The sequence below is a fragment of the Apis cerana genome, linkage group LG4 (assembly GCF_029169275.1).
Source record: "Apis cerana isolate GH-2021 linkage group LG4, AcerK_1.0, whole genome shotgun sequence".
Lineage (NCBI taxonomy): Eukaryota > Metazoa > Arthropoda > Insecta > Hymenoptera > Apidae > Apis > Apis cerana.
In genome coordinates, this window is record NC_083855.1 from 1,097,079 (window position 1) to 1,124,583 (window position 27,505).

Genomic DNA, 27,505 nt, shown 5'->3' on the forward strand with positions numbered 1-27,505 from the left:
GAAACTATTAAAAAATGAAATTCAAATTTTGGCCATTTCACAAACTCTTCAGTTTTTATTTTTATTTTTAAGGCTTTTATTCTATATACTCATTTTGAAATCTCATTTCGACAAATTTGTAACATATGTCCTTCTTCTAAATATTATATAATATATAGATAATTAATTATATAATTAATTTCTCATTTGAATTGAAAATCTTTTAGACTTAATAATTTTTATTTATATATTTCCTATTTTTCTAATTTCGTTAAAAATTCGTTTAATTTTTGTTAAAACTTAATTCCATTTTTATATTTATAAAAATATTAAACAATTTAATTAATTTAATTGTTTAGATTAATTTTTGATCTCATAATTATTAAAACATTTTAAATATTTTAAAAAAAATAATAGCTAAATCAAAAATAAAATTTATATTTCGTTGTAAAATATTTCCTCAAACAGAATACATTTTAAAATTAAACGAAAACATACATCAATATCAAACGAATTAAATAATATTTATATGTGCTAAATTGTAACTCTAAGTAAGAAATAAATGAGATGAAGTATTATTACTTGTGTTTTATTTAATACTTTTAAAATTTTTTGTTTTTTACTCTTTTATGTTTTTATGCATTACATTAAGAAAAAAAGGAACAGAGAACTTGAATGAAAACTAATGAAAACTCTTTGGACTTCTGGATGATGATAAATATAAAAATTAGACGGATATACTTTTAGGAATAAATTGAAGACAATGGTCATCCGAAAAAAAAATTTAAGAAATGTATTTTCTCAATAGCGATGTATTTTTTCAAATAGCGAAATTGTCAACTGTGTTATAAATTTGATGTAGCAATATTTATAATATATAGCTTACAATATAATTAACAATATATTACGAAATATAAAAATAATTGTATTATAAAAATATTCGTGGTTGATAAAATATATGATTGAACTTATGCATGTTTTTCATTTAACATAAATTAAAATTAATTTTTGTGTAATATTTTAATCTTTTAAAATCGAATATCTCACAAATATATTAGCACTGTAGATATTTAGAAAATAAAAAACTTTTATTAATATATATTTATATTAAAATAAATATGAATTTTCATTTTAGAAAATTTAGATATTTATAAATAATATTATATTATATTAAAATTATATTAAAATTATATTAAAATTATTATATTAAAAAAATTAAAATAATTTTTTATAAAAATTTATAATAAAATTTCGATTAACTAAACTAATTAATGTTACGAAAATTGGATAATTGAATTTTTTAGATAATCAAACAATTGGAATTATGATTGCATTTTATATAAAAATTTATTAATTTATTATATAAAAATTTAATAATTTATTATATTTATATATATATATTTCTTAACTATTTGTGTTTTCAATGGATGATAAGATTTTGAAAGATAGAATTATTTTCAATATATGCATTTATAATATTATTTGATGATAAATTATTCTATGTTTATATGATTCAGCTTTCATATATTCTATAAATAGTAAACAAAATAAAAAAAAAAAGAAAAATTTAAATAATACAAAATATATCTCAAATGCTGTCTTATTTTTTTTTTTTTTAAAATAAATTTATTTTTGTTATCCATGTTATACGATCATTTACATGTTTCGTTTATTTAACTTCTCACTAACTATTCGTCTCGATTTCTGAAACAAGCATAGATACATGGTTCCAATGCTACTGTCTTTCGTCTGATTAATGACATTCCGGACCAATAATTCACAAAGTCTTCAGATGAGGATTCCGAGATAGTTTCAACAGTCAATACTTTATTTGTGATTATCAGCGATTTTGAGGTTGAGGAATATTCATTTATTCATTTCATAAAAGATTTTTTTTCGTACAATTCAAATCAAAACAATTAAAACAAAAATTGAATCGTAATAATATTTAAATATTTATGATAAAAAATTTTTGATAAATATAAATAGCATTAATTGAATTGAAAATTTCATATTGTCGTGCATATGAAGAATTGACAAAAAGTGTAAATACATTCATTATAATTATAATAATTATAATAATTTTATAATGTAACTTATAAAAAATATAAATTATGAAAAAATTCTTAGAAAAATGAAATAATGATTAGAATAGAAAAGCGTAATAAAAATCAGACAAATAACAATTATTTAATTAAAATAATTTGATATATAATTGATATATAAAGATTCTAATTTCCAGAATTAGATTCTCATTATCAAGTTGAGAGATATTGTTCGAATTTAGAGGATTTGGATGGTATATACTAAAGCATTCAATATTTGCAAATCCCACTAATAGATACCACGATGCAAACGTATCTAGCGAAGAGGAAATTTCCATTGAAACTAAATACCGATTGAGAGGTCAATAAATTTTAACCCAAATTAACCACACATAAAATGATATCAAATTATAATATTTATAATAATAGATGTAATTTAAAAGTAGTTATAGTAATCATAATTTAAAAAGATAATTAAAAATTATTTATTAGAAATAAAAAATAATAGCAACAATAATATAGGAAATTATGTATGTATTATATATATATATATATATATATATATTATATAAATATATTATATATATAAAGATAAATGCAATCATTTATATTAAATTGTGAATGTTAATGCATATAAAATATATAAAAAGCATATGCAAATATACATGAAGAATAAAAAATTTGATCATATGCAACATAATTTAAATCAATATATATTTATGAATTTTATTTTAAATAACAATTTACTTATTTATAATTTTTTAAATATTATAACTATTGTTATTTATCAGTTTATATTAACTTGTATGAAAAAAATAATAAAAAATATAATAATATATTTTAATTGATAATTTTTTATAAATTGATTTTTTAAATTATATATATGAAGATCACATGGATATATTATCTTTTTTCCTAAATAGATATATTAATTGATGTAGTTCATTACTTTCTATAAAAAAAATACAAATTACTTTCTATAAAAAAAAAAGTTATTTATGTAGGAAAAAACCTTTAATTTAATAGATATTATAATTTAAAATTCATTAAATCTAAAACTCACATGAAAGAATAGCATATACGAATAATAAAATATTAATGATTAATTGATTTAAAATTTAAAAGTGATGATGATAGAAAATTGGAGATAAAAATATAAAAATATATAAAATTTTAACTTTTTCTTATAATATTTATTATTTCCAATACATTGATAAAAATCTTTAAATATTATATTTTAATACTTCAAACTCATTAAATAAATGTAAACATTACTAATATAACTATTTTCGTTATTGTCAATTATTGATGATACAATAACGATATTAACTTCAGTTCTTATAGAATGCATTTATTTATACTTATATTTAGACACATGATGGCAGTTAGAAAAATATATTAATAAATATATATTTCATATATATTTATTAATATGAAAATAATATATAAAATAATATTTAGATGATCAAAATTATAATGACTGAAGTTAAGATAATAATGATATCAATCTTACATCTATTATTCATTATTATTTCTATACTTATAAATAAAATCTTTATTTTTGAGAAAAGAATACATACTTTTCATATTCCAATTTAATTTAATTTAAATTATTTTTTAAATGGGATACTTACAGTAACCTTATGATATAGTATAATATAAAAAATTATTAAAATTAATTATAAGATATAAAGTTTGTTATAAAATTATTATATTATATAAATATTTGATATATACATATTATACGATTATATAAATATCAATATATATAAGATTAATAAAATTTATTTTAAATAATTATATTTTTTAGATGTGATTTATAATATTAATTTGTTACAGATGTGATTTGTTACAGAAATAAATGTTGCTCTGAATTATTTTTTTTAATTTTTCATACATATGAATTAAAATATTCAATTTTTTACGTTTCATCTATGAGTGTTTTTCTAATTAATTTTTCTTATTAGTTTTAATAGTTTTTTGAATAAATATTTCGGAATTATAATTGTTCATTTTCATTTTTTTACTTTTAAAAATCATTTATAAAAATACTTTTGAAAATCTATAAAAAATTTTGGATTGATGTCTTTAAAGCGCAAAAGATTATTATCGAACCAATAAATTAAATTTTCAATCAAATTTAAATTTTTAAATGATTTGAAAAAAATAACAAATTTTTTAATCAAAATAATTTAAATTTATTTATAATAAAATTATTATTATTATATTATTATATTATTATATTATTTATTATATTATTTATTATATTATTTATAATAAAAAAATAGAATAAAAATCAAGTATGTTACAATAAATTACAGAAGTAAGCTGAAAACAAAGAATAGATATGAAAAATATCAGTGAAATTATAAAATGAAATCATTTTATTAAAATTATTATATTTTTATTTATTTTTAAACATTACAAAATATATTATAATTAAAAGAATTCTTTTTTCGAGAAATTCTTGAAAATTTTCAATGCTAAAAAAAAAATGATATTAAAACAAAAAATGTTCGAAAAATATAATTAAAATTACAATTAAAAAAAAATCTGCAATAAAACAAACATCAATATTAACTAAATGTTAAGAAGACAACAATTATTTACATATGAAAATATACTTTACGAAAATACTTATAAGTAAAATTTTTTATAAGTTTTATTAACATTGAAAAAAGAGATTATCAACTATCTAATTTAAGGCATACATAATTTTCCGATATTCGAAAATTAAGTTCGATTCGCTTGTTTAAATCGAATTACTTTTTATGACTTTTTTTCTTTTTCTTTCTTTTTTGTTAATATATTGAACATCTTTATGAAAGATATATAGAATATTTAATAATATAAATAAGTATACATATTATTCAACAATTTTTTTTAACAGATACAGAAATGCATTTTACTTTACAAACATGAAAATTTTCATTTTTTTTTAATATTTATACAATTAGAATTCATATGAATTCTACTTATAATAAAATAATACATAAAATTATAATACAAAATTCCTTTTTTCTTCTCTTCTTTCTCTTTTTTTGAATAATATTTAAAGAATAAGAAGTTATAGAGAATTTATTTACAAATATAGCAATATATATTATAATCTTTTATCTTCTTTCTTTTTCGTTTAGTATATATCTGATTTCGATAATCGTTTTTTAAACAATAAAATTCAATTAACAATTATGATAAAAATTCTATAATATATATTCTATTTGTTTCTAAATGTATTAAAGAATATTTTTCTTGATTCTAAAACAAATTTTTCAAGTCAACACTAGAATTATATATCTATCATATTATATTTAAATAAATATATATATCGTACAGAGATGATTAAAATTAAGATAATATATTATTATGAAAATAATTTTATATACATATATAATTTTAGTATTGCTTGAAATTAATTCTATAATTTTATAATTATTATAATTTTCTAAGAAATGCATTTTTTTTTAACAATTACAAAATCAGTCTATTTGAATAAATTTTTTTATTAATTTTAGCATTAATTTTTCAAAAAATTGACTGACATTATGTAATAAAAAAGATATATAACAAATTAGATTTAATTAATCACGAATATTGATGCATAGTTTGAATTTTCGTTTGATTGGTTATTTTTAATATAATTTATAGAATAGTAAAAATAACAATTATTTTATCGATAAAATCAAATAATAATAAAATAAATTTTTTGATTGTTTCATTCATCATTAATTAAAATAATGAAAAAGTAAGGATATAAATAATTAACTAATTTTTCAAATTTTAATTCATATATCATTTTTATCTTTATATATTTTTTATATATTTTTAGGATATATTTTTATCTTTGATACTAATAAAATTATTTCATAATCAAAAATAGTCACAGGAGAAATATATACAAATTTAAATTTAGAAATTTTATTAAATTTAAATTTGGAACATTAACATAAATAGAAATTATTCAGAAATTATTGATTTTATCCAATATAATTATATTTCATGACATATAAACAATATTTTTTATTTATAATTAAATGTGAAAACAAAAATGACTATAGAAAAAATTTTCAAAATATTATCAAAAAATATTGTTAATAAATACTATTATATTACTTACTGATTATCAAAATTATAACAGCTGTAATATAAAATAATTAAATATAAAATTATAACATTTAAGAATATAAAAAAATAAAATCTATAATTATTTAAAATATATACTATGCATAACAAAAGATTATTAATAAACACTTCAATATGGTAGAAAATAATTAATAATTACAAAATGTTGGTGACTTTTTGAATTAATATTAATTATAATGATATACAGTTTTGTATAGATTTCTCCTACAATAATTTGTTACAATATATTGTTGCAAAAATGTCACAATTCGTTTTTCTGAGCAAAGATGTTATAACTTTCTAAATATATTCATAATCCTATACGTATTTCGATATCAAATATTGTCACTAATTTTATATATATTAAATATATTATATATATATGTATGCATATATATATATTATATATATATTTATATATATTAAAATAATTATATATAATTAATATATTCATTCGTTTTATATTTTCTGTTTTTTCGCATATTTCATCATATTTTCATGTATAGAACATCTTAACTGTTGTATCGATATATATCGCATGTAAAATTCTATAAATCTTATTCATTTAAACAATATTATATAATTATATAATTATATAAAATAATTATATAAAATTATAAATAATAAATAATAAAATAATTATATAATTATTTAATATAATTATATAATTATTTTATATAAAATAATTATATAAAACAAATTATATAATTTGATATAAAATGAAGAGTAACAAATATAGTTTATAATATCACTCAATTGTAAAGAACATAGCAGATCGCAATATAGGTGATTAATTATATTCTATATCTTGTTGAATTTGTTTTAATTGATTTCTTTTTTTTTAGTCAGTTGATTAATCATCTATCATAATCACGATCTGCTAATTATATTCTTATCCTAATACGATCAAATTTTGAAAATTATTTATAATGCCATAGCAAAAAAGATATTTTCTTTTCTTTTCCTCCTATTTTGTAAGTTTTATCTATATATATATATATATCATTTTTTAAATCACGTTCACGTTCATGCTAACCATGATAAATTAGAATTTCATTATGAATATAAATAACATTTTAAATAGCGCATTATAATATATCTTTGTACATTATCATTAATATCAGTATATTATCTTTGTACATCATTATTAGTATAAATTAATAATATTAAAATGTTCATGTATGTATATAATATATGTATATAAATATTCAAATATATATCTATATATATCTATATATATGTATATATATCTATGTATATATATATGTATATATATCTATATATAAAATCATAAACAGAAATTTTCAGTATAAACAATAAACATATCGATCTTATATGCATCGATCTTCAATATTTGATAGGCATGTTAAAAAACAACATTTAATATGGACACATTGTGTTGATAAGTATCTTAGGCGTAATACTAATAATAGATCAGAATGATGGATCTTTACATATGTATCTTACATATATTCGTTGATTGTTTTGATTTAGCAATGACCTGAAATCAAATGTTTCATAATGAATTTAAGAATTACTAATTAGAAAAATAAACTTATTTTTATAATTTTATATAGTTTTAAATAAAAAGAAACGAAAAGGTATATTTAATTTATTCTAAAATCATATTTCAATAATATATAAATCTAATTATTTATTATTATTATATTATTATTATATGCTTCTATAATACTATACACATAACTGAGATTACTTTTATTGTGAATATGTAAATGAGAAAGATAAATAGTAAGAAAATTAAGACAAGAATCTTAACATAAATATAAATGAAAAAGAGCATGAATATATGTATGTTGTGTAAGTATATAAGAATATAACATAATTCTTATAACTAAATATATATATTGAAAATTGTCAATCAAATTTATTAATAATATTAAAAATTAAATACAAAGCAATTGCTTTATTATTAATTAATAAAAATAATTAATTAATAGAAATAACAACTTTTTTTGAAAATGAAATATAGATATATATTCTTTATTCAATTTATTCTAATGTTTATAATAATATTTTTTTATATTTTCTCTATTTTATATTTATCTATTTGTTTTACTTTATTATTTTTCTATTTATCTATTTTTCCAATTTTACTTTATTATAGTTTGATATTTCTTTTTATTTACTAAAGATAACTTTTATAATCTTGAACAATTAATTTTGTTTACATTTTAATTTAAGATATCTTATTTAATTTCAAATTTTCAAAATTATAACCATCGAAATTAAATGTAATAAAAATTGCAATAGCCAATTCATAAATAACTCTCTTTTACTTCTGTTTTTCTAAATTTTTAGTATATGTATTATTGATATATATGAACTGATTTTTCTTTTCTCTCCATATACATACATGCATATCTATATGTATGAATTTGAATTAAGATATAAGTTAGATTTAAAGTTTAATTAAATATTTCATTCTAAAAAAATCAAAATATGTTTTGATATTCATAATATAATATTTATAAAGATTATATCTATACCATAATGAAAATTTTGATTTATGATATAATAATTTAATTTCTTTAAAAAATTGAATTTAACAATTTAAAATCCTTAAAGATTTTTGATTCGAATTATCGCAAAATCTCGAAAAAAATTAGTTAGTATATTTATATTGTGATATTTCTTCATGTTAAAAAATATTTGTTTTGCCAAAGTATAATATAAAAAAAATATAATTATATGATTATAGTTATTAGGATAAATATTTTGAATAGAAATTGAAACAAATCTGAGTGAATACATAGATATAAGACAAAATTGTCATATATAATACAATTCTTTATGTTATATATTAGTTTCATTTTTTATGTTTTTATCAACTTTGTATAATTCAAATATGAAGAAAAAAAAATGCAAATTAAAAAGAAAATTATTTAATATTTAAGTGAATATTAATAGGTGATGAGTTCTCTAAAATATTTTTATTTTAGAGATTTTTAAAGCAAAAGAAGTTTTATTATATTATATGTAAATTTATTAATTTTTTTCGATAATCACTTATTTTAAAAGACATCACACCGATAATTAAAATATATCGTCAATATATTGTGAAAATTATCTGAACAATTTTTTCTTGTACATATAACGAACAAATTCTTTTAATTTTCGAAATATTCACAAAATGTTTGCCATTATTATATTAATATTAAAAAAGAAAAAAATTCTCAATTCAAAAATTAAAAAAATTTTGGAGATATGTATATAAATATATACATATTATATAATTTTTTTTTTACTATTCAAGTTCATTCTAAGGAAAAATTGATGAAAATTCGGCTATTTTTCAATACTATGTTATAACTATAGACTATATATATATATATTCTAAAAATAACTTTTTCAAATAAAATAATAAATTTATAATACTTATAGTAATAGCATATATTATATATATTATAATAATATATATACTATGATACTTAGCATATAAACATAAGCTTTATTCTATTGCTTATATTTTTCAAAACAATCTAAAAAAATTTTTGAATCTCATTATTCATATAATATATATATATATTGCATGATGAAAAATTTTTTTTTAAATGAAGAAAACTATATTTTGTCATATTTTTATTAAAATTTTTTATTTTTGACGTGATTATCAAATTTTTATTTTTATTTTTTTTCAGGAATCGAATGAGATGAGATCATATAGGGATTTAATAAATAATTCGAAAGCTAGATAATTTTAAAAATATATAGAATATATGGATTTTATTTTATGAAATAATGAAATTCTTCAAAACAATATTTAAAACATATATTTAAAACAAATATATTTCATATATTTTAAGTAATATTTAAAATAAATATTTAAAAATGTTATCATACTTATTATATAACAATATGATTATTACATATGACAACGAAGCAAATGTAAATTTTGTTATAAGAAATTAAAACTTACTGGATTTTCATCAATATATCTACTTTTATATTTTTATATTACTTTTATATTATTATGTATAAACAAATACATCATAATATTTTGATCATGAAAGTTGATTATATATAAAAAATTGTAATTTAATAATTTTATTTTATTAATCAATATCGTAATAATATAATATTACAAGATCGGAAAATTTCCGTACAAAATTTTTCATACGGAAATTATATCATTGTAAATATTTCAATAGTTTAGATTGTTGATTAAATAGTATATAATTAATCAACAATCAATTCAAACGCTTTTAGATACCGTATTTAATAAATATATCTTTATTAATCAAAATTTCTTTGATTAATTTTCCAAATATAAAAGATATTATGTAAATATTTATAATGTTAAAAGTAAGAATTCTTATATATGTTGGCTAAAATTATTTCTTTAGAAAAATAAAAAATGAAGAAGCAAGTTTATCTGCTGTTATATAATTATACCATATAATATAGCTACACCATATAATATTATATCATTATAAGGAATATAATATAACTATTCGAAGTAACAGCTATAAATTGTGTAGCTACAATATTTTTTATTCTTTGTGCAGCTAAAAAATCGGAATGTAATTCTAAATTAAATTTGCTCATTATTAAATATATTTTTTATTTCAATATGAGATTGTATATTTTTAATATGAGATTCTATATTATTAACAAAATTCAAAGTAATATCATTTAATTGTATGATATCTGTATGATATAATATATAAAATAATAAGATAATAAACTAATCAATTTGTTTATTTTTCTGGATTTGGATTATTTTATAAGTTAACATTGAAAATTCTATGTCGAGATGCTTTAAAATTTTTCAAATTTATTTCTTTATTAGTCTCTAACATTCATCTTTGAAATCATGAATAATCGCATAAAAAAATTTATGAACAATTTATTATAATTATATAATTCTATACTTATGCGTCTTATCCATATAATTGTCATAAAAATGAAACTTTTCGAAGTTTGTAGCTCACAGATTCTAGCAAAAGTCCTTTCACCATTCTTCCAAAATATATTTTTAAACTATAAAATAGTATTTGTTTTATAATTTAAAGTCATATTATCTTGTTGTTTTGGCATTCTTTTTTTTTAATTTTTATTGCTTCCAAAAATTCTTTACATGTAGAATATTAACATATATTATCCAAAAATTTTACAAAATATAATTTAAATAGTATTAAAAACTTTAATACAACATCAGTTTTCATTAAAAACAAAATATCATTTTGTGATTTAATCATATTTTTTATTATATTATATAACTCCATTTCTTTTGCACTAATTGTTTTTCATTATTATTCTTAATTTCAAATCTAATCATAAGTAAAAATAAAAATAATATTTATAGGATTTATGTGAATCGTTCTTATTTTTATTATAGAATCAACATATATTTATTATTGATATTTATAGTAAAATATAAAGAAATATTTTTTAATCAACAAGTCTTTACTATTAAATCAAAATCTTCAATACTATTGATAAAGACGAGTTAGTTATTCATTTATTTTATTGTTAGATATAGCGAAAATAGAATTGAATTTTTTTTATCTTGTGCTGTTAATTCAAAATTTTTTATTACAGGTATAGCATATTATATAAGTATAATACAGAAATTCTTCTAAATTGTCAAACTATAATATAGAAAATACAATAATACAATAAAGCTTATATATAAGCTTATATCCATATCTAAATAATATCTAAATAATATATATAAACCTATTCTTGAATTTGTTTTATTAATTTATATTTTTATTTATAAAATTTTATTTTTATTTATTTATAATTAATATAATTGAGATTATTTAAAAAAAATCATTTAAAAAAATTGAATATCTTTTTATTTATATTGTATTCAATTCTAAATAATGTCAAAAACTTATATAATTTTAAATTAACTTCTTTTTTACAAATATTTCGAAAACTATAAGAGATCTTTGATTAAATTATAAGTAAAAAAAATATCCTTAACAACATAAATCAAAATCAAGATTAGTAATTTCATAAATAAATGAATATAAGTAGTAATTTTAAATAAATATATATAATTTACTATTTTTTCTTTTCATTAATTATTTTGAAATTTTTGAAAATTTCTTTGAAAATCATTCAAACTATTCTTACAGTTTGTATATTAAAATTGATCAAATTAAAATAATGAAGTTGATGAATCATTAAAAAAATATAAAAAATCAAAGAGAAGCTATTTAGATTATGTGTTCTTAGTTTTAAGAAAATTATAGCTCTTTAATATCTTAATCAAAGTTTATAAATTAATTTAATATAAAATTTCGCGTAAATAAAATTAATATAAAACGCATTTGCAGAAAAATCAAGTTTTAAAATAAGTTTTAATTTAAAATAATTTATCTTGAAAAATACTATATTAATTTACTTACCTGATAATTAAACAATTAATTGAATATGTTGATTAGTGCCATCTGCATCATGACTAATAGAATGTTAATTGACGATTGAACAGCAAAATTTCCTGCAATCAAGTTATAATCCGTACCATAAAATAGTATACAAATCGACTGAAAAATATAACATAATGATATATAAGATTGCAAATTTTTTTTCGATAAAATAATCTTTAAAGAATTTAATACAGTATCTATTGTATTAGTTATTTAATTTTTTAAAAAATTAAAAATCATTTTGTTTGAATTGTATTTACTTTATCACTTTGTTGAATATTAAACTCCAATAAAATCATTTATCTTTCAATTTTATCTTTTAATTTTAACTTTGGATAAGACAAAATTTGGTATTAAATCAGAAAAATGTAAAAATTAAGACAGAAATTATTTTTTTAACTTAATTATTATTTTTAAAAAATGTAAAATCATAAATTGATGATTGATTATATAATATTATTTGTATTTTTATATTTATCAATAGAAATAAAAATAATTTTTATTATTTTTAGAAATTAGTAATAATTATTTTTAGAAATAATAATTAATTTCAGTAAAAGCGCTATAATTGCTTTCAATTATTTGTTATTTGTTAATTGTATATTAATTATTAATTGTTTTCAGCATAATAGTATAATTAGAAATTTTCATTTAACATCTTTATTTAAATATATACGTTATCATTGATTTTAAATTATGATTTTTAAATTATATTTATTTAATAAATTTTTTTGTAATTATTTTAAATGGATGTATTAATATTTTTATTTGAATTTACTTAATATTTTATGCAATAACAATTCATTATAGATTTTTATTTAGACTTTTTTAATTGACTGTATATCACGGGTAATTATAAATCTTTTATCATTATTCAAATTACTAGAAAAAAAGTACAATAGATTTAATTTTTATTTCTCTGATCAATTATAATAAATTTTCTATCCAAGAATGATTTTAAAAAAATTAAAAACAAAATTAAAATGAAGCATTTAAAATTATCAAAAAAATTTATTTAGATTATAAAAACAAATAATTTAGTCATACAAATATTTCGAAGCAAATCCAGTTCGCTTTTAAAAAATTAACATCAATTGATTTCTCGAAAGAATAAAATGTTATTAATTCACATAAATATAAATTACATTTTCTTTTTCTTTTTTCTTTATTAACTTTGTATCATTTTCTTTTTTTTTTTTTTAGCCCTTATAATACCGATATGAAGATATCAAAGTTAAAACGCATTTTGTAAGCATGCAGAGAAAGATAAGGAATAATACAGAGGTAAAGAGACAAAGATAGACAGGATAGATTAAAATACGTTTACACTAACCAGGATAGTAGACAATTTCGTGAGAAACGTTGTAGTTCACCTTTGGTATACCAAGTAAGCATTTGACAGCCGCTGCTTCCGGCAAATCTTCGTCCAATAAGGCCGTTCGTGATAAGATATCGTATAATCCATCGGCACGCAGCATAACAGTGGGCTTCGCTGTTTGCTTTTCTAGAATACCTCTACAATAGAAGTGACATTTGCAAAATTATCATGATTGTTGAAACTCGAAATGTTGGCTAATTAAACCTTAGTATATTAACATTATTACAGAAATATATTTTCATTACTATTGTATATTTGTTATATTTTAGCAATAAATTAAGTACTTCAAGACAGAATTAATATGGATTTAGTAAAACAGATTTGAATAAAAAAGATTTTAATTATAATTGCGAGAAATATAAAAATAGCAAGAAGAAACATAGAATATAAAAAGTATAGAAAAATTTACAAATCCATATGAAATTACAATCCAATATAATCTAAAATATCGATAACATAATTTAATTTTTTTTTTTTAAAAATCGTAATTTCGAATTTTCTTAAATTTCTTAATTTTCTTAAATTATATTCTTTCTTTTTTTCTTAATTAAAATTTGAACATTTTTAATTAAAATTTGAAATGATTAAATTTAGAGATATTTCACATAACATTTTTAATTTTTAATTAAATTTCAAATATTCAAAGAAATTTTAAATAGATAAAGAAATTTCGAATATTGAATATGTTATTGATTTGTTGCAATAATATAACACAAAAATCATTATTTTAGAAAAAATTTAACATTTCCATCATTTATAAGGATACATAAAGATATCACGTTAAAATTTTTTTAAATTTGAGTATTTAAAAGTTTACTTATAGAATTCTATCAATAAAAAGAATGATTATTTTTATATTAAAAATTGTAAAACTGCAATTTTTAAATTTTGATCGACATAGAATACTAATTTATTGATGGAATATTTTTAAATCGAATTAAATCGATTCTACATCAAATTAAAGAACTTTATTTTAGAACTTAAATCTTTTGTTCATAGCAATATGTTTTAGAATTCGTTAAATGTGCAATAATATACACATATATACAATATAAATACAATATGTACAAATAATGTAAAAAATTTATGTTTTTTATAAAAATATATATTATTTTATATTTAAATGAATTTCAAAAATTAAAGATATTCCAAAAGTCCATAAGATCTTAACTAATAAAATAACTAATTTTTTTTTAGGAAAAATCAACGATTTTATTAATAACAAATTATTAACGAAAAACAATGGCCAATCAGATAGATCTATCGTGTTATAGCAATAGCATTGCATATGTATCGTTAGCATCATTAGTCAGGGTCACTGAATTTGAACATGCTCGAAACAACATCTATTAAATTTAATTTTTGCGATAGAATTCTTTATTGCCAATATTCTTTGTTAATATCTCTTCGTTAATGAACTCTAAATAAAAATTTTCGCAAAGGAAAAAGTTGCTTAAAATTATTTTAAAAATTATCAGTTAAATCTTATTGATCGATTTTTAAAAATATTTATATAACGTTTATATCCTGTTTATATATTGAAAAATACTTAATTAAAATTTTTGAAATAATAAAAGACTTAAAAATATAAAAAAATAAAGTATTTTATTGTAATGCTTGATTGAAAGATTGGAAAGCTTGTTGGAATATACTTACTCGATGAATATATCTAAAATGGGTTGGGGATATAGTCCTTCTGCTATACATGTTATTTCCACTCCATCCTTATCATCTATAGTTTTCTTCCTATATACAAGATCAAATTTGTCCTCCGTTGCTGAAACAAATAAGTTTTACTTTATATAATATCACATTGAAATATCAACTTATTTTATTTAAAATTTACAATTAATAATCATTGTGATAATATTCTTAATCATGAAATTATAATTTTTCTTTTAAAAAATAAATATAAAATTGTTTTATTAATTTTTATGTGTAACACTTTTTTTCCCTATGAAGATAATAAAAACTATTATATGATACATTTTAACTTTTACGATATTTAACTTTTAGATATTTTACATAAATAATTTAGTTTACAATAAAAGTAATTTTTAAAAATAATTATATCATAGATAATTTATAATTCATAATAATTTAAGTTAAATTAAGTTAGATTAAATTTAATTTAATTAAGTTAAGTAGAATACTTAATTATGTAATTTATATTCTATTTATATTATTTAATATTCAAAAATTAAATTTAAATAGAAGAAATATTAAATTTAAATGAAGCAAGCATAGACTTTTTTTAAACTATTATGAATTAAAATAAAATATTATCTATAAAATATGTAATATTTACGGTATTTTATATAAAACGAAAATTTTTAAAATTTGGAAAAAATTTTTAAACATGTAACTGAAATTTCACAATCATTCTAAAAAATATATCAAAAATATACATTTTTTTATATTGATAGAAAACAATATAAATTAGAGTATTTTTGGAATATTTTTTTTCTATTATGTTTAGACATCTATGTTGTGATGATCCTCTAAAAACAAAAATGAATTTTAAAATGAATTCAATGATTTCTTTAAATCGTAGCGCTGCTGCTGTTTCTTATTTTTAACTTTTACTTATCTTTTCTAAATTAGTTTTATATATTAATCATTTTATAAATCATATCAATTTTATAAATTATAAAACAAATTTGATTCTTTACAAACGACAAAGTTTAATAATGAGTTTTATATTTATATATAAGTTTAATAATTTTTGCGACTAATTTACATTCTTTAAATTATATTCAATTTTATTATAACTTTTATTCAATCATATTTGATATTTATATTATACATAATTTATATTATTATAATTTATATAATTTATATTATATTCACTTCCAACCAATCAATTCTTATATGTATATTTATTATCAATTGTTTATGCACAGATGTTGATAAATTTTAATCCTAAATAGATTCTTTAAATTTTAAGTATCCATGCTTTCTTTTTTCTTAAAATTTGTATCTATATTTAGATAATTGAGTATAATGATAATTCATTTAAAGCTTTCTATACTTTGTTCTCCATTTTTTAAATTTTAATTAGAGCTCATAATGGGCGAATTCTTAGAAAGTTTAATTAAAAGTTCATTACTAATGTGAACAAAATTCTAGAAATATCAATAATAATACTTGCTAGTACATTATTTTAATTTAAATATTTATAAAATATTAATATATTCGTGAGATACTTTTCTAATTTCCAAATATTAATTCTAGAAAAATAAACAAAAATATTCATTAAATATAAGCAATTTCAAATAAAATGAGACAGATTGAGATAGTTCGATCTTAATTTGTCACATCGCCATTTTATTCTATCTTAATCATATTTTTTTTAATTTTATAAATCTTGATCAACTTTTGTAAATTAATTCTTGTATTTGTTTTGCTTTTTAAAATCAACTTTTCAAATCTCTTATGAATATCTTATGTATATATATATAGAAAATGTTAAATAGGTAATATTCATGTATTTAAATTTATATATTGAAATGCATAAATGTAAATATTGAATATACATCTTATTTTAATACGTTTAAAACAATTTAATTTTTTAATTTATTTTTTTCTATATATGTTTTATTAATCATTGATAATATTGTTGTCTAAAAAAATGTAATAAATATTTTATTTATTTATTTGTATATTTGAAATTTTATTAGCTATTTTTGTTGTAAAACTATTCATTGTGCTGTTATTACATATCAATTTATTGAGAAATATTTTGATTTTTAATCAATTATCATATGTATATTAGATAGAATATTAACTAATTTTCGGAAATAAATTATAATATGAAAAATCTGTCAATATATTCTCAATTTTCAATAATTTTAACTTTCTTTAGAGATTGTTAAACTCTTATCATTTAAATTTTTACTTGAATTATAATATTATTATATCTATATATTATATATCTATATATAAGCGAATATAAAGTAATATTTTATAAACAAATAAAAAAAATAAAAATTTTATTTGAGTCAATAAAAATTAAAAAATTTTAGACTATAATATATTCCACTATATTCTATTTCTTTATACTATAATATATTTTAAATACTGATTTTGAAAATCTTTTAATTTAATTCATTAAATTTGTTTATTTGTACAGTCATATCGAAGTTATAATTTACAAAAACTTTGAAAATCTGTTATTTTATATATATATATATATATATTTAATAATTTATAAAATTAAGTAAAATAATCAAAAATAATTTTTATTTATTTTTAGAACAAATTTGTATAAAATGATCTGATGATCTTTATATAAAAAAAAGAAATTGACAATGCATAAAAATAAAAAATGCGATAAAAGAAAAATGAAGCATTGTAATAATCAAGAATATATAAAAATTTTCATACTTTCTCATTATCTTTAAATTAAATTATTTTTCTTTGACCAATTATATATTTATATTTATTTATATCCAAAAATTTTTTATGATCCAAAAAATTTGAAATTACAATTTTTTTAAATTATTTATTTATTTCTATTTGTGTTTATATTATTTATATTTTATTTATATATATATTATTTATATTTTATTTTATTTATTTCTATTCATTTTTTATTTAAAAAATTTCTTTATCATAAAATTTGAAGAAAGTAAAAAAAGAAAGAAAATTATTGAAGATTAATAGGAATTAAATAAAAAAATATTGATTAAAAAATATAAAAAATTACGATATAATCAAACAATATAAACAATGTATAAGAAAAAAATATAATATTGGAAAAAAGAAATCGATTTTATAAGAAACTTTATTTATTTATATTATATACAATATATTTTTCAAAGAATCTATTCTAGAGATCAAAATTGATATATAAAAATGGTAAAAACTTATTTATTAAGTTATAAATAATTGAAATTTCTTTTAAACGAAGAGAAACAAAAATAGAAATTGTTTCACTTTATCATATCGCCATGCTATGCTATTTTATTTTTGTTTCACTTCATCTAACATGATTTTAAATTACTTATAATAAACAAACATCAACTGATATTTTATATATTATTTTGTGTTTGTTAGTTTCTAAAATCGATTTTCTAATAATTTCTAATATATTAACATTGTAAATATTATTTATTTAAAAATTAAATTATATATAATATAATTATATATTAATAATTATTTAATCAATTTCAATTTAAATAATAAATTTTAATAGTCACTTAGAATTAATATATACTTTTAGCTTTATATATAAATTACATTTTATTGCTATTCTCTTGTTTCTTAAATATCTAAAAAAAAAAGAGAAAAATCTAAAAAAAAAAAAATAGTATGTTTATTCTCCAAGAAGAAAATTGTGATATTAGGAGAAATTTTGTAGAATTAAGAAAGCGAAAGAAAAAAAATTGAGAGAAGAAAGAAACAAAATAAGATATAAAAAAAAAGAAGATATAAAATAAAAAATATTAATTTATTAGAATCATATATTTCAAGTAATGAACTTCAGATATTAAGTTCTTAAACAGAAATCTTAAACAGAAGTTTTAGAATTTATTTATATTTTTTTGCGGTATTCTTTTTTTTTTAATATAGTAAAAATATGTATATTTTAACTTTCATAAAAACTTTTAACTTTCGTAAAAATTGGAATTCGAAAATAAAAAAAAAAAAACATTTATATTATTCTAACAAAACAATTTAAAAAATTTTAAATCGAGATTCTGTCCTGAAAACATAAATAAAGAAAAAGAAAAGAAACAAAAAAGCATTAAAGAAAAAAAGAAATATTAAAATGTTCTAAAAAATTTCAAAAATTAAATGCATATTTTTTACTATTTACGTGAAATATATGGAAATATATTTCATATAAGCAAAAAGAAAAAAGAGATTGATTTACTGATAATAATAAAATTTGTTCGATTGTTGTGATTTCATTTAAAATAAAATACGACAAAATAACAATGACTGAATAAATTATTATGCATTTTAATTGAAACTTGTCTTTGAAAAATACTTAATAAATTCATAAGAAATGGAAAATTTGATAATGATCCGAGTGTACGAGAATTAAACTGTTAATATTTTTTTATAAAACATAATGATTGAATTTTATATGAATGAATATAATATCTAAATATCATTATTTCTAAAATGATTTAATAGTGCATAGAAGAATTAATTTACGCACTTATTTCTTAAATATATAGTTAGTTATTCAGAAAATAATTAATAAATAATAAATAAATAATTAAGAGATCAAAAAATGATATAATAAAATTTTTGAATATGAATTCTTTTATATCTATAATTCTATAATTAATAGAATAATAATTTCTATAATTCTATAATATTTTTATTTTTGAAATATCATATTTTATTTTGTTATATATATATTTTTTTTCAAAGATTTTAATCAGATATTTAATAATTTATATTATAATTTCTCTTTTATTTTCGTGATTTTTATGAATTATAAAACAAATTAAAACTTTCACTTATTTAAATTTATTTATATTTTTTTACTCATGTTAATTAATAACAAATTTCTAGTTAAAAGTAGTCAATTATTATAAATAAAGAATCATATTCTTCATTAATTAAAATAGAAAATAAATAAATAAATCTTGTTAATACATTAAAATTTTATTATTTTGTGCATCATTGATAAAACAAAGGCAAATAATTAACAAAGGTTATTTCATAAATAGAAAGAAAAATAAAAACATTAACAACGTCATATACAAAATGCACATTTGCATTTTCCATGTTTGAATAATAAGCAGAAATTATTAATGATTCAAGAATAATTTTCATACATAATACTAAATGAATAATGAAAATTTGTACTTTGTTTACATCTATAAAATAATTTTTGTTAATATTAATAATAATCTTTTTAATATTATTACCTTAATATTAATAATTCCTTCCTTAACAATTCAAATATTTAGTACTGATCTCTTGACCAATCTTTTTTAACATGTTGCGATGAAACTCGCTCATGTATCGAATATTTGTAAATAATAAAACTCAAATTTATGTCAAAAGAATTGATATAGGATTTATATTGATTAGATATTTTTTGTTTGCTTGGTTAGTACTATAAGACTTAAAATCTTGAAAAATTTTTTTTCGGTACCTTCTATATTTAATTTCATACAATTCTTATATATTTAACATATTACAATATATTATATTTTCTATAATATTAATATTTTTTATAATAATATTTTCTAAGCCTTGTAAAAATATATTCAATCTATAAATAACGAACGATGTCTCGGTAATTGGTTTTTATAGTGATTGGAAAAACTATTTGTCAATTGCCTATCGCTTTAATGCAATGGATAGATCAAAATGTACTAAAATTAATACACTATCGTTTGCACTATCCGAAAATATAAAAAAAAAAGGATATTGAATCATTACCAAAAAAAAAAAAAAAAAAATACAATATACATGTATAAATTGTAGTTACTATGATTCTAAACAAAAGTTTGATTCTCATTCATTTAGCTGAATAGTCGATATACAATATTAGCAAAAGTTTGTTGATATCAAATTAAATCTAAGTGGCAGTATAAAAAATAGCTATTTAAAATGTTATTTGTGACAATATATTTCAAACTCATTAAAATTGGTATTTTTTTACACAAAATAATTACCAAAAATTTCCAATTATGATAAAAAAAAAGAATAATTAGCCTATTTTATTCGACATGATAATCAATAGCGAAATACTTACAATATACAACCATGGAGGCGCTTGCAGATTGCTCATCTGCGAAAGTAGATATGACACATCTATATTCGCCGGTAAGATCGATACCAGGTTTATTCAATTTCATAGCTCGGTAAGTGGTGCATGGATCGTTACTGGCTTTATAGTTCAAATCAACGTACTTCCGCGTGATATCTCCAGCTAAAGGATCTCTACCGTATATCCATTGATAGGCCACTTCGTTTGCGTTGAAAAACCATTTCACTACTAATCCGTTGCTCGGCGTATTTTCGAGATCATAATCGCAATCAAGAATCACATAATCGGTATTATCGGCTTTCACTGTCGACGGTATGTTCACGCTCTTTATTACCAGTTGCCAACATTCTGAAAAATAGTAAAAAGAATAAAATTAAAAAAAAAAAAAAAAGAAAAGGACTGAATAGAAGTTGAGGGAAAAAACAATTCTTTCTTTCTATTTCTTTTTTTTGTATTGAAGACACTGAAAAAATCGTGGACAATGATCGATTTGCTTCAAAAATGTGGTAGAAATATATTTTTGTAATTGATTACTGGGACATGATACACAATTTATTACAATATTGCTTTGATTTTGAACTAAGCTTTTTATCGTAAAAAGATTAAATAGAATTATTGAAAGATACTGTTCTCAATTTTATGTCAATAAACATAAAAAATATCATTTCTTTGATTTCATTCACAATACTTCAACTGCATAATTTTTTTGAAAATACAATGCAAAATATTAAATTTTTTAACACATTTATCTTACAAGTTATTCGTTATTCGAAAAAAAGTTTCTAATGCTGAGCGCAAATTCAAGTTAAATGACATAGAAGATCTCGAATTAGATTCTAAATTGATAAAAAAAGAAACAAAGTAGAAATATTAAAAAGTCATCATTCAATAAAATGGAGAAAGTCATTCAATTGTTTCTGTTTTTTTCAAGATGATTTTACAAATTTGTCACATATTTGATTGTTCTCAATGTATTGATATTTTATTGTTGATGTTTATTAATAAATAAATTCACATATATATAATTATTGTACAAATAAACACATGTATATATTGCATGATAAATTACGAAAAAATAAATTATTGTTTAATTCCTACGTTATTGTATTTCTTACGGTATTGTTGCAATAAAATATGCGAGGATTACGAGATATGTAATAAATTATTCATCCAGCATCAACATTGTTTTGAATATATCTAATGAATTTCGTTTTGACTGATACAATTTCCATTCTGTTACAGAAATACATATGAAATTTGAAACTGTTTTAAAATTTATGAACGGTACATGATAGAAAATCAAATCAATTTCTGTGCTTTATTGTTTTATTATGAATTTATAATTTTTATTTATTTATTATTTTGCTTATTCTTAGAAAAACCACACAAAACTATTGAAGATTGTTAAATGTTTTTGTATAATGAACAATGCGTATTGCAGTATATAAATATACGAACATTGTTTCATTAAAGAAAATTAAATTAATAATTAAATTAAAAATTATATTATATAATTTTATAATAAATATAATATTATATAATATTATAATATTACAAAAAATTAAAAATATATTTATTATAATATTTGCTGTAATGAGAAAATAATTTTTTCTTATTATTATATTATAATTATTTCCTTTTATTATTATATTATAAATAAGGAATCATTTATAAGAAATAACGTTGTTTTAAAATGTATTTTTAAATACTATATCAACAATATTTAATGAAACAACATGTAATTTCTGACAAAAAAATATTCGATCTTTTAAAAAAAGTTTTAAAATAGAATAACTTTTAAAATTGAATTAAACCATCTAAGTTTTTTCAAGAAATTAAAAAGATTAATTTGCTAGATGATATGTAAAAAAATTTTGAAAAAAATTAAATTAGTTAGAATCATGAAAAAAATAATTATTTTTTATCTTAATTTAACTTTTTTATCTAAATTTATAATAAAAAGTTATAAATAAAAATATATTTTGAAGATTTATATCAATTATATACATTGAAAATTTTATCGAAATCGATTAATACAAAAATAAGCAACAAATATCGAAAGATATAATTTTTAAATTTTGGAAGATAATCGAATGAAATTTCTATCAGATCTTGTATTAAGAAAAAAACAAACAAGGAAATAAATCGCAAATTTAAATATTTTAAAATCCAAAACATTATAAATTTTTTAAAGTATTTTTTTAAATTTCACTTATTTTTTGAATCTTAAAAAACAAACAATATATTTTCGTGTCACTGACTCCGATTAAAACTAAAAAGGTAATTCGTGCAATTGTAAGAAGAAAAAAGCAAGTGGACCATTTCATGATAATCACGAAATATCATCTTGCACAAAAAAAACAGTTCATTCTTCTGGTAGAAAAAAAAAACATCTTTCATCATAAATTCTCTCAAACTCTTTTCTTCTTTATTTTATTTATTTATTTTTTTTTTGTTCCATATAAACACTATACATCTTTATCGGTCTCATATTTTTCACCTACTAAAAAGTTTTCAGAAATGAACCACATAGTTTTATTCATGAGTTTGAAATTTATGGATCTTGAGAATACACGAAAGAAATTCACACTGCGAATTTATATGTATGTATATTGTGACGGATCTATAACATAATATAAAAATCATATAAAAAGTATATGAGAAGAATAAAAAAAAACGAACTCATCGTAAATAGATTTATTGGTTAATTTGATTAATATTTGATATTCAATATGTTTTACGATGTTTTATAATATTTAATATTTCAACATGTTTATTAATGATTCATTTATTTTCATTATGATTTACTCAACACAATTCTACTAATTCTACTAATTCTACTAATTCTTTTAATTAAAATACTAATTTCTTAGAATTGAATCAATAAGGAAATTAGGAGAAATTTTAAAATAAAATCAAACCAGAATAAAAATATGTAATGATCAAATAAATTAATTTTTAATTAAATAGTAGAGCAGTTCAGAAATGCATAAACGACAATATTATTAATCACAATATATATATATATATGTCAGAAATTAATTGACTTCAAAATTAGCTATGTATAAAAATGTTCAGGAATTTGTTAAAATTATGCATGATCGCAGTTTTCGACTTTCGTCATTCATTATTTATACTTCTATTTTAATTTCATCAATACAACGACTGAGAAATATAATAATGTAAATATAGTGATTTAGAACAGTTATAGTTATTTTGAACATCACATTGCAGAGATTTTTGAAACGAATTGATAGAAATCGAAAGGATAAAATATAAAATATAAAATGGAAAATAAAATATTATTTTAAAAATATTGAATTTATTATACGATTGGATAAAAATTATTAAAACAAGTGAATATGAAATGTTTTAAAAAATTAAAATTATAGAAAATTTTATATAAGAAAATATAATATATCATAAAAAAGATTAATTATAAGAATAAGAATAATACAATTATCGTCCGTACATTAAAATACTACAAATTTAATTTTATATTTTGAAAGTTTTGTAATTTTTTCTAATGATTATTTAAATATAGCTTAAATATAGCTATTCAATTAAATAGACCGTATACTATATATTATAAAATTTTAATTAATTGTAAAATTAGATAATTAATTATAAAATAATTGAATAACTGAATAAAAAAGATTAATTGCATGTAAACTTTTATTTTTTTATGAAAATTTTTACTTTACTTATTCTCTTAATAGTCATAATTATTGTTAAAATATTTTGATTATGTCAAATTTATCTAAAATAAAATAAATCTGTTTTTAAAAAGTTAACATGATTTTGAATTATTAAGATAATAATATCCCAATATAATACATAAATTTATTTAATCAATAAATAATATTATTATAATCAATAATATTATTAAAAAATTGTTTTCAGAAAATTGTATTCGAAAAGCTCTTTTTTATTTTATTTTCAATTATTTCTGAATTAAAAAAATTATCCTCAATTAAATCTATATTTAATTAAATGTTAAATATTTAAAGCTTAGTATATGACCAAAACTCGATACTTTTTTATAAATTGTTCTCATGCTAAATGAATTTTTTGTGTTACAAAGTGGTAACCGAATGAACTCTTGATCTTGTAAATAAATCCTAAAATAACATGGAAAAAACACTTTATCAACTATGATGAAGAGGCTGGTTGGCCGCGTGATTGCAAAGAACCGTGATTACATTTCCCAGTAAAAAGTATTACAAGAAATGTTATAAAGAAGATAACATGATTTTATAAACTTTGGGACAATATCATGATAACTTATCGGAAAAGTCATCATATGTTAGAAAATATTGATGTGTATTACTATCTTTAATTTATAATATCATTAATATCTTAATATTAATATTAATATTAATAGATATAAGATATAGATATAAGATATTAATATTAATATCTTTATTCTTTAAAGCAATTTAAATTATTTTGCTAATTATTCACTAAATATTTTATAATTCTATCTATTCAATTTATTTATCTTTAACTTGATTTATAATTATATTATTATTATATTATATATTATAATATATATTAATATATATATTAATTTTCATTCATAGTTTCTAGGAAATTCCTATATATTTTCTTTTAGCTAATTAAATTAATCTTGTTTTTAAACATGGTTTGATTAAATTCTCTAAATCTTATAAATTATAATACTGAATTTATATTTCACGTTAATTTTCTTTTATATGTCAAATATTAATTATTATGTTATAATAAAATACATTAATAAGATATACGAACAAATTCATTATTCATGTATAAAATAATTAGTATAGAATATATTATAATAATATAATATACAAAGTATTATTATTATTATACAAACAGATATATTTAATTCTAAAATATGTAAAATATATTGTTGTTATATCACATAACATGTAATATTCCTAATTATTTTTATTTTTTATGCGATCTCTTAAATAATTTCTCATTTCATATTTTTTTCTTTCTGTTATTGTTATTCCTTATGTAAAAAATGCTTAATTATTAATGTTTCTTATAACTTATTAACTTATTACTAGTTAACTTATGAGAAAAGTTAACGTGATTTGTTTTGATTAAATAAATATAAAATTTTTGTCTGGATATTATTTTTATTTATCATCATATAATTATTGCTATTTTATTTTATATTTCACTATTTAAAAAAATATCTATAGTAATATTTTAACAAATACTACAATATTTTCATTAGAATAAAGCTTACTAATATTAATATTAATTAAATTAAATATTAAAAAATATTAATAAAGCAATAAATCATTAATATCTCATATCAAAAAAACAATTTTTAAAATATTTAAAACGAATATTTAAAATATCAATTTGTTATGTAATATAATAACAATATATTTTTACATATTTTAGAATTAAATATATCTAGTTGTATAATAATAATATTAATAAGTACTTTGTATATTATATTATTATAATATATTCTATATTAATAAATTTATCCATATATCTTATTAAGTTTAGAAAACATAAATTCTCGTAACGTATTTGAATTTATATAGTGTAAAAATGAAACATGAAGAAAGAATATAAGTGTCATTTTTCTCGTTTAAAAAGAATTCAATTTCATGACATGTATTCTTTCGTTCATGATATAAGATATATTCTTTATATAAGTACTTCATCAATATCAATGTTATAGAACAATAATAATAAAACAATATAGATGTTTATTTAACAGAAATATAGAAAAAATTTCAAAAAAACAAAATTACATTTAAATTGATAAAAGTAATGAGAAAAAAGCAGAAAAAGAATGAATCACTTACGATATATTGAAAACTAAGAAAAA

The 27,505-nt window shown here is 17.5% G+C and overlaps 1 protein-coding gene across 3 annotated transcripts in view; it reads right to left on the reverse strand.

Annotated features, from left to right (window-relative positions):
- LOC107998631 (uncharacterized) overlaps nt 1–27,505 on the reverse strand; it is a 438,394-nt gene that overhangs the window by 57,714 nt on the left and 353,175 nt on the right. For 2 of the 3 annotated variants that reach the window (XM_062073481.1, XM_062073479.1), the window contains exons 2-5: nt 21,652–22,014; nt 15,582–15,702; nt 13,881–14,062; nt 12,527–12,618 (exon numbers count right to left, since the gene is read on the reverse strand). In XM_062073481.1, the coding sequence (XP_061929465.1) occupies nt 12,542–12,618; nt 13,881–14,062; nt 15,582–15,702; nt 21,652–22,014 (743 nt within the window). In that variant the 3' untranslated portion in view covers nt 12,527–12,541. Of the gene's footprint in view, nt 1–6,299; nt 7,648–12,526; nt 12,619–13,880; nt 14,063–15,581; nt 15,703–21,651; nt 22,015–27,505 lie in introns of those variants that run through there. The other variant, XM_062073480.1, reaches the window with a different exon arrangement.